Source organism: Lontra canadensis, unplaced genomic scaffold (genome assembly GCF_010015895.1).
Source record: "Lontra canadensis isolate GAN:19392208 unplaced genomic scaffold, GSC_riverotter_1.0 scaffold53, whole genome shotgun sequence".
Lineage (NCBI taxonomy): Eukaryota > Metazoa > Chordata > Mammalia > Carnivora > Mustelidae > Lontra > Lontra canadensis.
In genome coordinates, this window is record NW_022631047.1 from 13,586,597 (window position 1) to 13,601,078 (window position 14,482).

At 38.1% G+C, this 14,482-nt stretch overlaps 1 protein-coding gene across 1 annotated transcript in view; it reads right to left on the reverse strand.

Annotated features, from left to right (window-relative positions):
* KDM5A (lysine demethylase 5A) overlaps nt 1–14,482 on the reverse strand; it is a 93,486-nt gene that overhangs the window by 32,553 nt on the left and 46,451 nt on the right. The window contains exons 15-18 of the mRNA XM_032874917.1: nt 3,151–3,332; nt 2,657–2,781; nt 2,066–2,216; nt 606–720 (exon numbers count right to left, since the gene is read on the reverse strand). Coding sequence (XP_032730808.1) covers nt 606–720; nt 2,066–2,216; nt 2,657–2,781; nt 3,151–3,332 — 573 coding nt within the window. The remainder of the gene's footprint in view (nt 1–605; nt 721–2,065; nt 2,217–2,656; nt 2,782–3,150; nt 3,333–14,482) is intronic.

A 14,482-nucleotide genomic window follows, 5' to 3' on the forward strand; every position in this document is an offset into this window, starting at 1 on the left:
AGGGAGCCTAATGCGGGGCTCGATTCCAGGACCCTAGGATCAGGACCTCTGCCCAAGGCAGATGCTTAATCAACTGAGTCACCTAGGTGCCCCTAAGCTGATAACCTTGATAAAAACCATTTTAGATACCCTGCCCATGGCCAAATCACAAACCACCACAAACTACCAGAGGATTACTAACTATGCTGATTAATATATTTGATATATACTTTTTAAGACTGTACATATTCAAGAAGCCATCAGGGCCCTAGTAATTTCAGAGCTCATATTTTTAAAAGCTCATGAACTAGTAACTTACTGATACATTCAGGTTCTTTTAACTATTTTCTTGCATCTCAATTACATCTGTGCTAAATGAGGATTCCAATCTAAAATCAATGTAGGAAAAAATTCTAAACTAACTACCTTGGTTCCAGAACTTGAAAAGGAGAATAAAAGGCTAAGAGCAAAACCAGGGGTTCTTAGTACCTACTGAAAACCTTCAAACAGCAGCATTTATGTGACAAACGGAACAAAAAGCTAGTCTAGACATACTATTTTGTTTACCCAAAACAGAAACCCATACTACAAAGGATATTACCCAAGAAAAGAACGTAATACTCCACCTTTACTTGTCGAGCTTGGCTGATGACACATGGAAGACTAAAAAGTTGTTGGACAAAGGCCTTCAATTCTTCCACTGTCAGTTTGGTCCGAGTTCTCCCACTATCTGGGCTCTGCCTGATATGAAATAATATTGAGACATAAGTAAGAAAAATCCATAGTCACCTGATAGCAAAGGAGCTTCTAGTCTCTCTAGAATTCTCACCCAAGCAATCCCAGAATACGAATGTTTGAGAGGTTCTACTGTAATGGCGATCACTTCCAAATTAGGTTTTTACCTCATTAGTTAATGACTCAAAGATTCAACTCTCCAAGTTACAGTTCCTCCAATCTTCCAAGTATTGAGCACTTTAAACAATCAATAAATTCCTCAGAGTAAAATACTATGTTTATTATTAATAAAACTAAATCTTCTACCTCAAACAGCTTAAAATGTGGAACAAGGACCTTTAACTTGGCTAGGGGACGATAAACCCCTCTGAAACGGATTCGGAATGGTATGTGTATATACATTTTTCTAAGAAGAGGGTCCCTATGCTTTTGGCAGACTCCCCAAGGGGGTTAGTAACCCAATGACAGGTGAAAATTCCCTGATCAATGCTTCAAAGAAAAGTTCTCTAGTCAAATGGTAAATAAAAAATGTACAAAGTAATTTAGAACCCAACATGAAGGGCCATAGCAAAAGCCATTCAGGAAAGTGTTGGCATGGATACGAAACAGTACCACAGAAAATTTAGCACATGTGAATTCCATTAAATCAAGGATGCATACTTCTACACTTCTTAATAATACAGCCTCTCCAGCATCCATCAAGGTTAGTCTTTGCTGCCACCTGCCTTCAGCATGTAGTATCATTTATTTATTTACAAATATTTATTGCACATCCAGTATTTGCAGGACACTATTCTAAGCACAAGAAACAGAGCAATGAAAAAGGATAAAAAATGTCTGCAACATTCTAGTCTAGAAGGTGTCTAGTGGGACTGGGAAAGAAAGGAGGAGATAATAAATAAACCAGTATATCGGGATGTGACAGGGCTAAGAGAAAAGAGCAGGAAAAGAACAAGAAGGTTGCAGTTTTATAAAGCGTTGTCAGAGAAGGCCTCTTCAAGAAGAATGTGTCAACTATCTGAAAAAGACCTGAAAGAAGCAAGGGAACAAGCCACTTGGATATGATGGAAGAGAGTTCGAAGAGCAAAGAAGTGCGAAGGCGCTAAGCAGAAGCATGCCTGGTGTTAAAAAGCTCAAAGGGGAAGAGGACTCAGAGTGGAACAAGAAAAAAGGGAGAGCAATAGGAGAGAAAATTGGGACATAATTGGAGGGAGAGAAATGACCACAACAAGAGGTCAAAGATATATAGGGAGGGGCCAGTTACACTTCTGGCTTTTACTCTAAAAGAAAAGCAAACAAGCAAAACGAAAAAATGCACAGGAAACCACTGGAGAACTCTTCTTAGTCTTACCTATGCTTCTGCTTTTTGCTCAGAAGCAGCTGAGCCACAGAAGCGCAAGTCTCAGCTTCCTTCACAGCATCTCTGAGTTTTCTGAAGAGATCATTCTCTGGGTATTTCCTATCCTCAGCATCTTCCAGCATTACTCGTAATTCAATCAAATCTGTAAAAACAAAGCTACATACTAAGACCACAGACATAAAAAGCCATTTAAAAATACTCACCAACCTCTCTCAAGTTAGTCATCAAGTTAGTGGAAACACTGCAGCTGTGAAAATCTCACTAATGCAACAAAAGCTTAAGAACAGGTGCCCATTCCTAACCCTTACAGACAATTTCTCTCCAGGAAGGTAATTCCTCTTTCTTAACCTTTAGTGGCAGTCCACTGGTAACAATGGCTCCCCAAAATACGTATCTACTGTAAGTTAGTTGTCTGTCCCATTTTATATTAACTATTTATGTAAAAGAAAATTTTCAAATAGAAATCTATCCTACCTACTAGTTGCAAATCCCATATGAAGCCTACAAGTTTCCCTTACTGGAGGAAAAGCACATAAAACAAAATAAGGCCTCTTTCAATGTGTATGCACACAAAAGCTTAACCTTTCTTGTGGTTGAAGTTGGCAGATAATGCTTCTGTAACACGGCTGACCCAAGTGTCATAGGACTGTGCCCTGACCTTCACACCATACAGCAGAGAAGGGAGGTCCTCTAATGGGTAGCGGTATCTAAGCACAAAGAAAAACAAAACAAATAAACAAAAAACACAGAAATTAAAAACGTTGCAAACCAACAACAACGTTAAAATAAATTTTAAGTAAAATCAGCTTAATAAACGACCAAGGAAATGGGGTCTTAGATCAAAGCCACTCACAGAGTTTTAAGGCAGGGAGAGACAGGGAACATGTGAAATCAATTGATAAAAAAAAATCTAACATTAGTTGCCAAGTTTAGGGCCAACTTTAAAGGACTGGTCCTCAGCAGGGAAGCAGAGACAAGGAAAAGTTCCCAGTGCACACGCGGGGAAGGGGAATTACAAAGAACAGTGCACTCAGTTTTAAAAGAAGTAACAAGTTTTACAAGAAACTTAAGGATACCTAAGACATTTCTTCTGCATGGGGCAGGGGCACAGATCAGTTGGATGGTAGAGACACACGAGGCGTTCAGGATTACAGGAGCATGTGAGAGCAGAGAGAAAACATGTGGTTCTGCACGCTGAACACTGTCGCTCATCATCAGGAACAAGTTCAAACACTTCTTCTTCTGACAGCAAGACACCCTGAAAAACAATTCATGTCACTGCATCAAGTCTTTATAAGCTCTCAAGCATCAGAACTTAGAGTTATTAAATTTTCTTCTACAGGTAAATCTGACTTAAGATATAAACACGAGGGGTACAATGGCACATCATCAAAATACTTTCTAAAATTAATCATTCTTAATTTTTTTTAAATGGGAAACATTAAACCTTTGTGTGCAAGAATACACAGTTGACTGATACAACTATTTTTTAAATGCAGGGAACTTACTACAAAGGTCAAAGCAGTCATTTTTGAGGAGAGGGAGAGAAACTGTAATTGGGAGATAATTTTGGGGTGGCTAACAAAGTCCTATTTCTTGACTAGAATTGTGATGACAGCAAAGTTTACTATATAACAACTCATGAAGCTATATATTTTGTTTCATATGATTTTGTCTTCTCCTTAAAGCAAGAAAAACATCAATTAAAAAAATTTTTTTTAAGATTTTATTTATTTGACAGAGAGAGAAATCACAAGTAGGCACAGAGGCAGAGAGAGGGGGAAAGCAGGCTCCCCACCGAGCAGAGAACCCGATGTGGGGCTCGATCCCAGGACCCCGACATCATGACCTGAGCCGAAGGCAGAGGCTTTAACCCACTGAGCCACCCAGGCTCCGCCCCCCCAAATTTTTTTTTTGTCCCAGGGATAATATACCCTTGAATCTTGAATATAAATATATTAGTAATCAATGATCTCAAAATAACATGGATATATACAAATATATGCAAAGATAAAGTAGTAAGAATTACTTCAACTATGCAAATCAAAATATAATCTACTTCAGCAAGACATCAAAAAGAAAATTCAGTCTGCCAGCTTAAGAAAATAAGACCATTTGAAGTGCATTTTATAAAGACTTCCATTTAATATACAAGGGTTCTCTTTAGAGTCACTACTTATGTAAGCAAGGTACTTATGAACCTAATTTCCCTATGAAAGCAAACTGTTTTCACTTACCCAAGGTAAAAACCCAATAATTTATTCACTGGCAGACACAATTCAGTTCTTACAAAACAGATCTTGTTTTTGATATTGGTTTTAATCTACATGTCTCTTAACCATACACCCGTATCTTCCCATTTCTGATATTAGCATTTAATATTTGCTTTAAAAATTATTTCATGTAGGGAAGCCTGGGTGGCTCAGTCAGTTAAGTGCCTGCCTTCAACTCAGGTCATGATCCCAGGATCCAGCACCAGGCTCCCTGCTCAGTGGGGAGCCTGCTTCTCCCTCTGCCTGCTGCCTCCCCTGCTTGTGCTTTCTCTCTCTCTCTCTCTCTCTCTGTGACAAATAAGTAAAATAAAATCTTTTTAAAAAATTATTTCATGTAAAAATGGTTCCAAAATGCACTGCAGGTATTTCTGAGCTTCTAAGAATTTACACAGCTTCAGAACAGCTGGCAAACAGGACATTAATACATCAAGAAATCTGGGGCACCTGGATGGTTCAGTTGGTTAAATCGGCTTGGGATTCTCCCTCTCTCTGCCCTGAGGCCCCCACCCCCTGCCACTCACTTTCTGTCTATCTGTCTCTGTCTCAAATAAATTTTACACCAAATCCTAAAGTATGCTCCAGGAACCCCTAGCCCTAGAAGATACTCTGCAAAAAATTAAATTGTCTATGGGAAAACGCTATGTATTACCCATATCACTCCCAATTTAAGAGATTAACAATGAACACCAGCATATCATAGAAGTTTTACAGTAAGGAATCATTACTTCTTTATCCCCAAGTAATTTTTTATTTTTTCTTTTTGAAGATTTTTAATTTATTTGACAAAGAGAGAGTGGGCAGAGAGGCAGGCAGAGAGAGCAGAGGAAGCAGGCTCCCTGCTGAGCAGAGAGGCTGACTCGGGGCTCCACCCCAGGACCCGGGGATCATGACCTGAGCTGAAGGCAGAGGCCCAACCCACTGAGCCTCCCAGGTTCCGCGCCCCCCAAGTAGTTTTTTCTTAATCTACTATTTCCCAAGCTTTGCTATCACAGAACAATTTTTCCTTATAATACTTTTCAACATTATATAACTCAGAAAATTATAAATTATTAGGAGGGAACAGAGAGAAGAAAAAAGAGATACAAATTAAAAGGCTATTTGAAATAATCAAGGTGAGAAAATTAAGGAATAAAACCAAACGGTAGCAGTAAAGAAAAGGGGGGTGGGGGTGGAATTAATGAGACATTGCCCAAATAAAAACTTCAAACAAGATAGCAGATGACTGTGAAAGAGACGGATGAGTCAAGGATCGCATCAAGTTTTAAAATAATGATCCTGATACTGGCAATTAGTAAAGTGGTCTGTGAAAGGGTAGATGGAGAGGAGATGATATTCTATCTCAGATGCTGAAAGTAAGATGACAAAAAACTAAACAGAAATGTCTCCCAGGGAAACCTGGATTACAAGTGGGTGACTGGACATGACACCTTTTTCAGAGTGACAATAATTCCTGTGTTTCCATAAACTAGGAGGAAATATCAAGACCTGAGAAATGAAACCACAAGGTAGTAATTGAAAAAGAGGTAAGATTCTAAGAAAAGCTAAGAATTCCTTGTAAAGTAGCACTAAAGGAAAACAATAAAAGGTCAAAGGCTGCACCCTGCAAACACTGGCAATTGAAGATGAGGAAAATAATTAAAAGTGACTGGCAAGGGGCACCTGGGTGACTCGGTTGAGAGGCTGACTCTTGGTTTCAACTCAGGTCATGATCTCAGGGTCCTGGGATGGAGCCCCAAGTTGGGCTCCATGCTCAGCAGGGAGTCTGCTTATGGATTCTCTCGCTCCCTTTCCCTGTCTCTCCCCCAGCTTGTTCTCTAAAATAAATAAATAAATTTTTTTTTTTTTTTAAGTGACTGCAAGTGTTATCTGGTGCAAGAAACAGTAGGCAAGTGTTAGGGAAAGGAACAAAGAAGCAAAATGTAGTGCGACAAAGAGGTCATGGGGATAAAAGACAAAGAACAACTAGATTTTGGCAATAAAGTCACTAGCAAATTCTGAGAATTTCAGAATGACAGTGACAATGAAGGGATAAAAAGGAAACAAGGGCACTAACCACAGAAAAATCACTCGAGTTTTTTGGTAGGAAAAAAATGAAAACTTTCTTTAAGATAGGAAAGACAAGGGCACAATATGCAAAGAAAGGGTTGAGATTAGAGTCTCAAGGGCATAAGAAGAAGTTGAGTTTATAGGAAAAGAGTCCTTAAAGAAATGTGGTCAAACAATAAATAAAATGATCAAGAGATGCAATACTCAAATTACTGCAGAACAAGGAAAAACGATACCCCATTAATAACAAAGGTTAAACCTGAAATGAGACTATACCACAAAAACCGACTTCATGAGTCTCCACCAATGTACAGGCAGACCTTGGAGATATTGTGGGTTTTGTTTCAGACCACAATAATAAAACGAGTATCATAATAAAATAAGTCAAATGAACTTTCTGGTTTCTCAACACATATAAAAGTTATATTTACCCTATACCGCAGCCTATTAAATATGCAATAGTATTATGCCTAAAAAAGCAATGTATATACCTTAATTTAAAAACCCTGTATTGCTAAAAAATGCTCAACATCATTTGAGCTTTTCACTGGTGGAGGGTCTTATCTCCATGTCACTCGGGCTGCTGCCTGATCAGGGGGATGGTTGCTGAAGGTTGGGGTGGCTGTGGCAATTTCTTAAAACAACAGAGTCTGGGACACCTGGCTGGCTCAATTGGTAGACAACAACAACAACAGAGTCTGCCACATCAACTGCCTCTTTCACGTGTGACTTCTCTGAAGAATGCAATGCTGTCCGATAGCATTTTATGCACAATTAGAACTTCTTTCAAAACTGGAGTCAATTCTCTCAAATCCTGCCACTGCACTATCCACTAAGTTTATGTAATATTCTAAATTCTTTATTGTCATTTCAATAATCTTCACAGCATCTTCACCAGCAGATTTCATCTCAGGAAACGACTTTCTTTGCTTGTCCATAAGAAGCAACTCCTCAACTGCTCAAGTTTCATCATGAGATTGTAGCAATTCAGTCCCATCTTCAGGCTCCACTTCTAATTCTAGTTTTGCTACTTCCACCATCTGCAGTTATCTCCTCCACTGAAGTCTTGAATACTCAAAGTCGTCCATGCAAGGACTGCAATCAGCTTCTTCCAAACTCCTGCTCATGTTGATATTCAGGCCTTGTCTCATCTATCAGGGATATTCTTAATAGAATCTAGAATGGTGAACCTTTTCCAGAAGGTTTTCAATTTATTCTGCCTGGATCCGTCAGATGAATCACTCACTATCATGGCAGCTACAGCCTTACAAAATATGTTCCTTAAATAGTAAGACTTTTGGGGTGCCTGGGTGGCTCAGTGGGTTAAAGCCTCTGCCTTCAGCTCAGGTCATGATCCCAGGGTCCTGGGATCGAGCCCCGCATCGGGCTCTCTGCTCAGCGGGGAGCCTGCTTCCTTCTCTTTCTCTGCCTCTCTGCCTACTTGTGATCTCTGTCTGTCAAATAAATAAATAAAATCTTTAAAAAAAAATAGTAAGACTTTTTAAAGTTGAATTACTCCTTGATCCATAGGCTGCAGAACAGATGTCCTGTTTGCAGCATGGCAGAGTAGGTCTAGATCATTTGTAAACAAATGTGCTGTCATCCAGGCTTTGTTGTTCCAGTTACAGAACACAGAGTAGATTCAGCTAATTCTTAAGGACCCTGCTTTTCAGAATGGTAAATAAGCACTAGCTTCAACCTGAAGTCATGAGCTGTATTAGCCCCTAACAAGACAGTCAGCCCCTCCTTGGAAACTCTGAAGCTAGGCATTAATTTCTCTCTAGCTAACAAAGTCCTAGATGGCATCTTCTTCCAAGAGAAGGCGGTTTCTTATACACTGAACATCTGTACTTAGCGTAGCCACCTTCACCGACTTCAACTAGATCTTCTGAATAAACTCATGCAGCTTCGACATCAGCACTTGCTGTTTCACCTTGCATTTCTGTGGTATAGAGATGACTTCTTTGAACCAACCTCTGCTAGCTTCACGAACCAAACTCTGCTAGCTTCAAACCTCCCTAGCTTCTTTACCACTTCTAGCCTACGTAAAACTGAGGAGTTAGGGCCTTGCTATGGATTAGGCCTTGGCATAAGAAAATACTGTAGCTGGCTCCATCTTTTATCCAGATCACTAAAACTTTCACCACATCAGCAATGAGGCTCTTTTAGTTTATTATTGTTCATGTGTTCATTAGAGTAGTACTTTTAATTTCCTTTAAGAACTTTTCCTTTGCATTCACAACCTGGCTAACTCTGGCACAAGAAGCCAAGCTTTTGACTCATGTAGGCTTCCCACATGCCTTCCTCAGAAGCTTAAGCATTTTTAGTTTCTGATCGAAGTGAGAGGCATGTGACTCTTCTACTTGAACACTTAAAAGGCCATCGTAGGGTTATTAATTGGCCGAACTTCAATATTGTTGTGTCTCAAAGAACAAAGAAGCCTGACAAAAAGAGGAATGAGGAAATAGCCAGTTGGTAGAGCAGGCAGAATATATAAAACATTTATCTAATAAGTTCACTGTTATATAAGCACAGCTCATGGCACCCAAAACAATGACAACAGTAACATCAAAGATCAGTCATCAAAATGACCACAACAAATATAATAATGAAAAATCTGACCAATTAAAAAATGGGCAGGGGTGCCTGGGTGGTTTAGTGGGTTGAGCCTCTGACTCTTTGATCTCAGTTCAGGTCTTGATCTCACGTTTGTGAGTTCAACCCCCACGTTAGGCTCCACCACTCCACCCCCACCAAAAAAGGGCAGAAGACATGAACAGACATTTCTCCAAAGACACAGAGATGGTAAAGAGACACATGAAAAGATGCTCAACATCAATTATCAGAGAAATGCAAATTAAAACCTTGAGATATCATCTCACATTTATCAGAATTATTAAAATTAAAAATACAAGAAACAAGTGTTGGCAAGGACGTGGAGAAAAAGAAACAGTCATGCACTATTAGTGGAAATGAAAACTGATGCAGCCACTGTGGAAAAATACGGAGGTTCCTCAAAAAATTAAAGACAGAATCACCGTATGATCTAGTAGTTGCACTACTCAGTTTTTACCCAAAGAATATGAAAACACTAATTTTAAAAGATATATGCAACCCTATGTTTATTACAGCAGTATTTATAATAGCCAAATCATGGAAGCAACTCAAGTGTTCACTGATAGATGAATGGATAAAGACGATGTGGTATATATACACTGGAATATTACTCATCCATAAAAAAAGAATGATAACTTGCCATTTGCAACAATATGGATGGATCTAAATGATATAATGCTAAGTAATATAAATCAGTCAGAGAAAGACAAATACCATCTGATTTCACTCATATGTGGAATTTAAGAAACAAGACAAAGAAAAAAAGATAAACAAATCAAAAAGACTCTATTAAGGGTATTCCACTTTTTTAAGTAAGCTTTATACACCCAGCATGGGGCTCAAACTCATGACCCTGACATGAAGAGTGCCCCAGATTCTACTAAATACAGAGAATAAACTGGTGCTTACCAGAAGGGAGGTGGGTGGGGGGGATGGGTGAAACAAGTGAAGGGGATCAAGAGAACACTTATGGTGATGAGCACTGAGTAATGTACAGAATTGTTGAATTGCTATATTGTACACCTGGAAACTAAAATAACACTGTATATTATGAGATAACTAAAAATAAACAAAATAAATAAATGATATAAAGTAAAAAGTCTGAAATATTGTGAGAATTACCAAGCGTGACATACAGACACAAAGTGAGCAAATGTTGTTGGAAAAATGGGACCAATAAATTTGCTTACTGCAAGATTACCACAAACTTTCAATTTGTAAAAATCACAGTATTTATGAAACACAATAAAGCAAAGGTACATTAAAATGAAGTGTACCTATGCTTAAATTTCAAGCTTCAACCGACACCAGGCAATGGGAAAGGAATTCCCCCCGCTTTTTTAAAAGATTTTATTTTTAAGTTAACTCTACACCCAATATGGGGCTCAAATTTGCAACCCCAAAATCAAGAGTCACACTCTACAGACTAAGCCAGCCAGGCACCCCAAGGAATTCCATTTTAAATAAACATACATAAAATGAATAACCTAAGTTTCCACTTTAGGAAACCAGAAAAGGAAGACCAAATTAAATCCAAATAAGCAGAAGAGGGGCACGGTGTCTGGGTGGTTCAGTTGGTTATGTATCCAACTCCTAATTTTGTCTCAGGTCATGATCTCAGAGTCATGAGATCAAGCCCTGTGTTGGGCTCTGTGTTCAGCGTGTAGTCTGCTTGAAGTTCTCACTCTCCCTCTCCCTCTGTCCCTCACTCTGCCTGTACTCTCTCTAAAATAAATAAATAAATAAAATCTTTAAAAAAAAAAAAAGAATTAGAGCGGAAATTAGTGAAATGAAAAAAGGGAAGTGAGTAGAGAAAAAAATCAATAAAACCAAAAGCTGGTCCTAAGAAAGGTCAATGATGCTGATAAGCCTCTAGCTGGGGGAAAAACAAACAGGACACAAACTACTAAAATCAGAAATGAAAAAGCAGACATTGCTATAGATCCCATGGATACTGAAAGAATAATGCAAGAATACTATAAACAACTCTATGCCCACAAATTTCATGACCAGATGAAATGGACCAATTCCTGGAAAGATAATCTGTCAAAATTCTCTCTCTCTCTCTCTCTCTCACACACACACACACACACTTGCAATATCTGAATAGCTCTATACATCTATTGAGGAAATCAAATCAATAGTTAATAACCTTCCAAAACAAAAAACACCGGACCCAAATGGGTTTATTGGTGAATTCTACCAAACATTTACAGAAGAAATTAAGCCAATTCTCTATACTCTTTCAGAGGACAGAAGCAGAGAAAACACTTAACTCATTCTATGAAGCCAACATTATCCAGCTACCAAAACCACTACAGGCCAATATCTCTCATGAACATAGATGCAAAAATCTTCAATAAAACTAGCAAGTTGAATCCAACAATATATATTAAGAATTACATGGCCAAATTAAGTGGAATTCATCCCAAGTATGCAACAATTAGAACTTTTCAAAATTAGAGTCAATCCTCTCAAACCCTGCCACATGATTCTATCAACAGATGCAGAAAAACCACTTGATACCCATTCCTAATAAATTTTTCTACTAAGATCAAGAATAAGACAAAAATGTTCCCTCCCACCACTCCTTTTCAACAGGAAGGCCTAGTTAATACACGAAGACAAGAACAGGAAATAAAAAGGATACAGACTGGGAAGAAAGAAACCAAACCATCTTTGTTCGTGGATCGTAAGATCACCCATGCAGAAAATCTGAAAGAATTGACAAAACACTCCTGGAACTAATAAGCAACAATAGCAAGGTTACACAGATACAAGGTTAGGATTCAAGTCAATCTCTTTTCTATATACCAGTAATAAACAAGTGGAATTTGAAATTTAAAAAAAATTACTATTTATATTAGCACCCTCCAAAAATGAAATACTTGGATATCTAACAGAATACGTACAAGAAAGAAAACTACAGAACTCCTATGAACAAAATCAATGAAGAGCTAAATAAATGGAGAGGTGTTCCATGTTCAGTGTTGTCAAGATGTCAGTTCTACCCACTTAATCTATAAATCTAGTACAATCAAAATCAAAATCCCCACAAGTTATTCTACGGATATTGACAAAGTATTCTAAAGTTTATATGGAAAAGTAAAAGACTCATAATGGTTCAATACTGCAGAACAAAGTCAGAAGACTAATACTATCTGACTCCAAGACTTAGATAAATTGTACACGTGAAACTAAACTGTGTGTCAACTACACTCAAATAAAAAAATCAATAAAATTCTTAAAACATTATAAAGCTACAGTAGTAATGAAGATCACATGGTATTACAAAACAATAGACCAATCAATGGACACAACAGAGGATGTAGAAACAGACTCACATAAATACAGTCAACTGATCTTTCACAAAGAAGACAACACAATGAAGCAAAGATATTCTTTTCAATAAATCATGCTGGAACAACTGGACATTCACATAAAAAAATGAAAGGCAATCTGAAGACTACACACTGTATGATTTCAACTATACGATATAAAGACAAAACTACAGAGATAGTAAAAAGATCAGTATTTGCCAATGGAAGGGGGGGCAGAGATAAACAGATGAAACATGGAGGAATTTTAGGCAGAGATAAACAGATAAAACATGGAGGAAGTAAAAATAGTCTATACTATAATGATGGATACATGTCATTATATATTCATCCAAACACAAAGAATATACACCAAGAGTGAACCGCAATATGAACTATAGACTTTGGGTGATTATGATGCGTCAATGCAGGTTCATCAATTTTAACAAATGTACCACTCTGGTAGGAGACATTGATAATGCAGAAGGCACTGCATGTGTAGTGATGGAAGACATATGGGAAATCTCTATAATCTACCCTTTCCCTTGTTTTACTGTGAACTTTCAACTATTCTAAAAAGACAGTCTTATTAAAAAAATTAATAACCGGGTACCTGGGTGGCTCAGTCGTTAACTGTCTGCCTTTGGCTGAAGTCAAGATCCCAGGGTCCTGGGAGGGACCCCCAAGTCAGGCTCCCTGCTCAGGAGAAAGCCGGCTTCTCTCTTCCCACCCACCCTGCTTGTGTTTCCTCTCTTATTGTCTCTCTCTCTGTCAAATAAATATATAAAATCTTTTAAAATAATAATAAATAGGGGTGCCTGGGTGGCTCAGTGGGTTAAAGCCTCTGCCTATGGTTCAGGTCATGATCTCAGGATCCTGGGATCGAGGCCCACGTCAGGCTCTCTGCTCGGCAGGGAGCCTGCTTCCTTCTCTCTCTCTGCCTGCCTCTCTGCCTACTTATGATCTCTGTCTGTCAAATAAATGAATAAAATCTTTTAAAAAGATAAATAAATAAAGATGCAAAGTCTTTCCCATGTTTGGGGTGCCTGGGTGGCTCAGTGGGTTAAAGCCTCTGCCTTCAGCTCAGGTCATGATCCCAGGGTCCTGGGATCAAGCCCCACATCAGGCTTTCTGATTGGCAGGGAGCCTGCTTCCCCCACTCCTCTCTACCTGCCTTTCTGCCTACTTGTGATCTCTCTCTGTCAAATAAATAAATAAAATCTTAAAAAAATAATAATAATAAATAAAAATTTAAAAATAAAATACAAAAGTCTAATAAAAAATAAGCAATCAAAGAAAACTTTTAAGAATACAGATATAACATGAGAATATTAACTTTCAAGTCATACATTCATTTTTCTCAAAAAAATTTTTTTAAAAAACAAAAATATTCACTTTCATCTTGTTCTTTCTTCCTCTTCTTCTTTTTTAAAGTATTTATTTATTTGAAAGAGAAAGCATGAGCGGGCAGAGGGACAAAGGAAGAGGGAGAACCAGACTCCCCACTGAGCAGAGAACCCACCTCGGAGCTTAATCCCAGAACCCTGAGATCATGACCTGAACCCAAGGCAGACACTTAACTGACTGAACCACCCAGGCAACCCTCTTGTTTCTTATCACAGGTAATTCAAATTAGAAAAAGAAATCTAACCATTTAGCAAAAATTCTAATTTCTAAGGTAACATAAACTCTTAAAAATAATTAGCTTAGGGGCACCTGGGTGGCTCAGTGGGTTAAAGCCTCTGCCTTCGACTCAGGTCATGATCTCAGGGTCCTGGGATCGAGGCCCAAGTCGGGCTCTCTGCTCAGCAGGGAGCCTGCTTCCTCCTCTCTCTCTGCCTACCTCTCTGCCTACTTGTGGTCTGTAAAATAAATAAAATAAAATCTTTTAAAAAATAATTAGCTTATAATATTAATATTTACATCATTTGTAATATGTATAGCTTTATACAGCTTTATATAGATATATATAGCTTTGGTTTAAAGATTTTTCCCCCATTTATGCCCATAAAAAGAATGGTGAAATTGATTTTTCTTTTACTTTTCAGATTCAAATTCCTATCTACCACAGTATTTTTCTTCAGCTTAAACCTTTATTTCCTCAAAACTCTTCAAATCTAAGACAGCCCATTATTTGAAATTCTTTTAAAATAGAC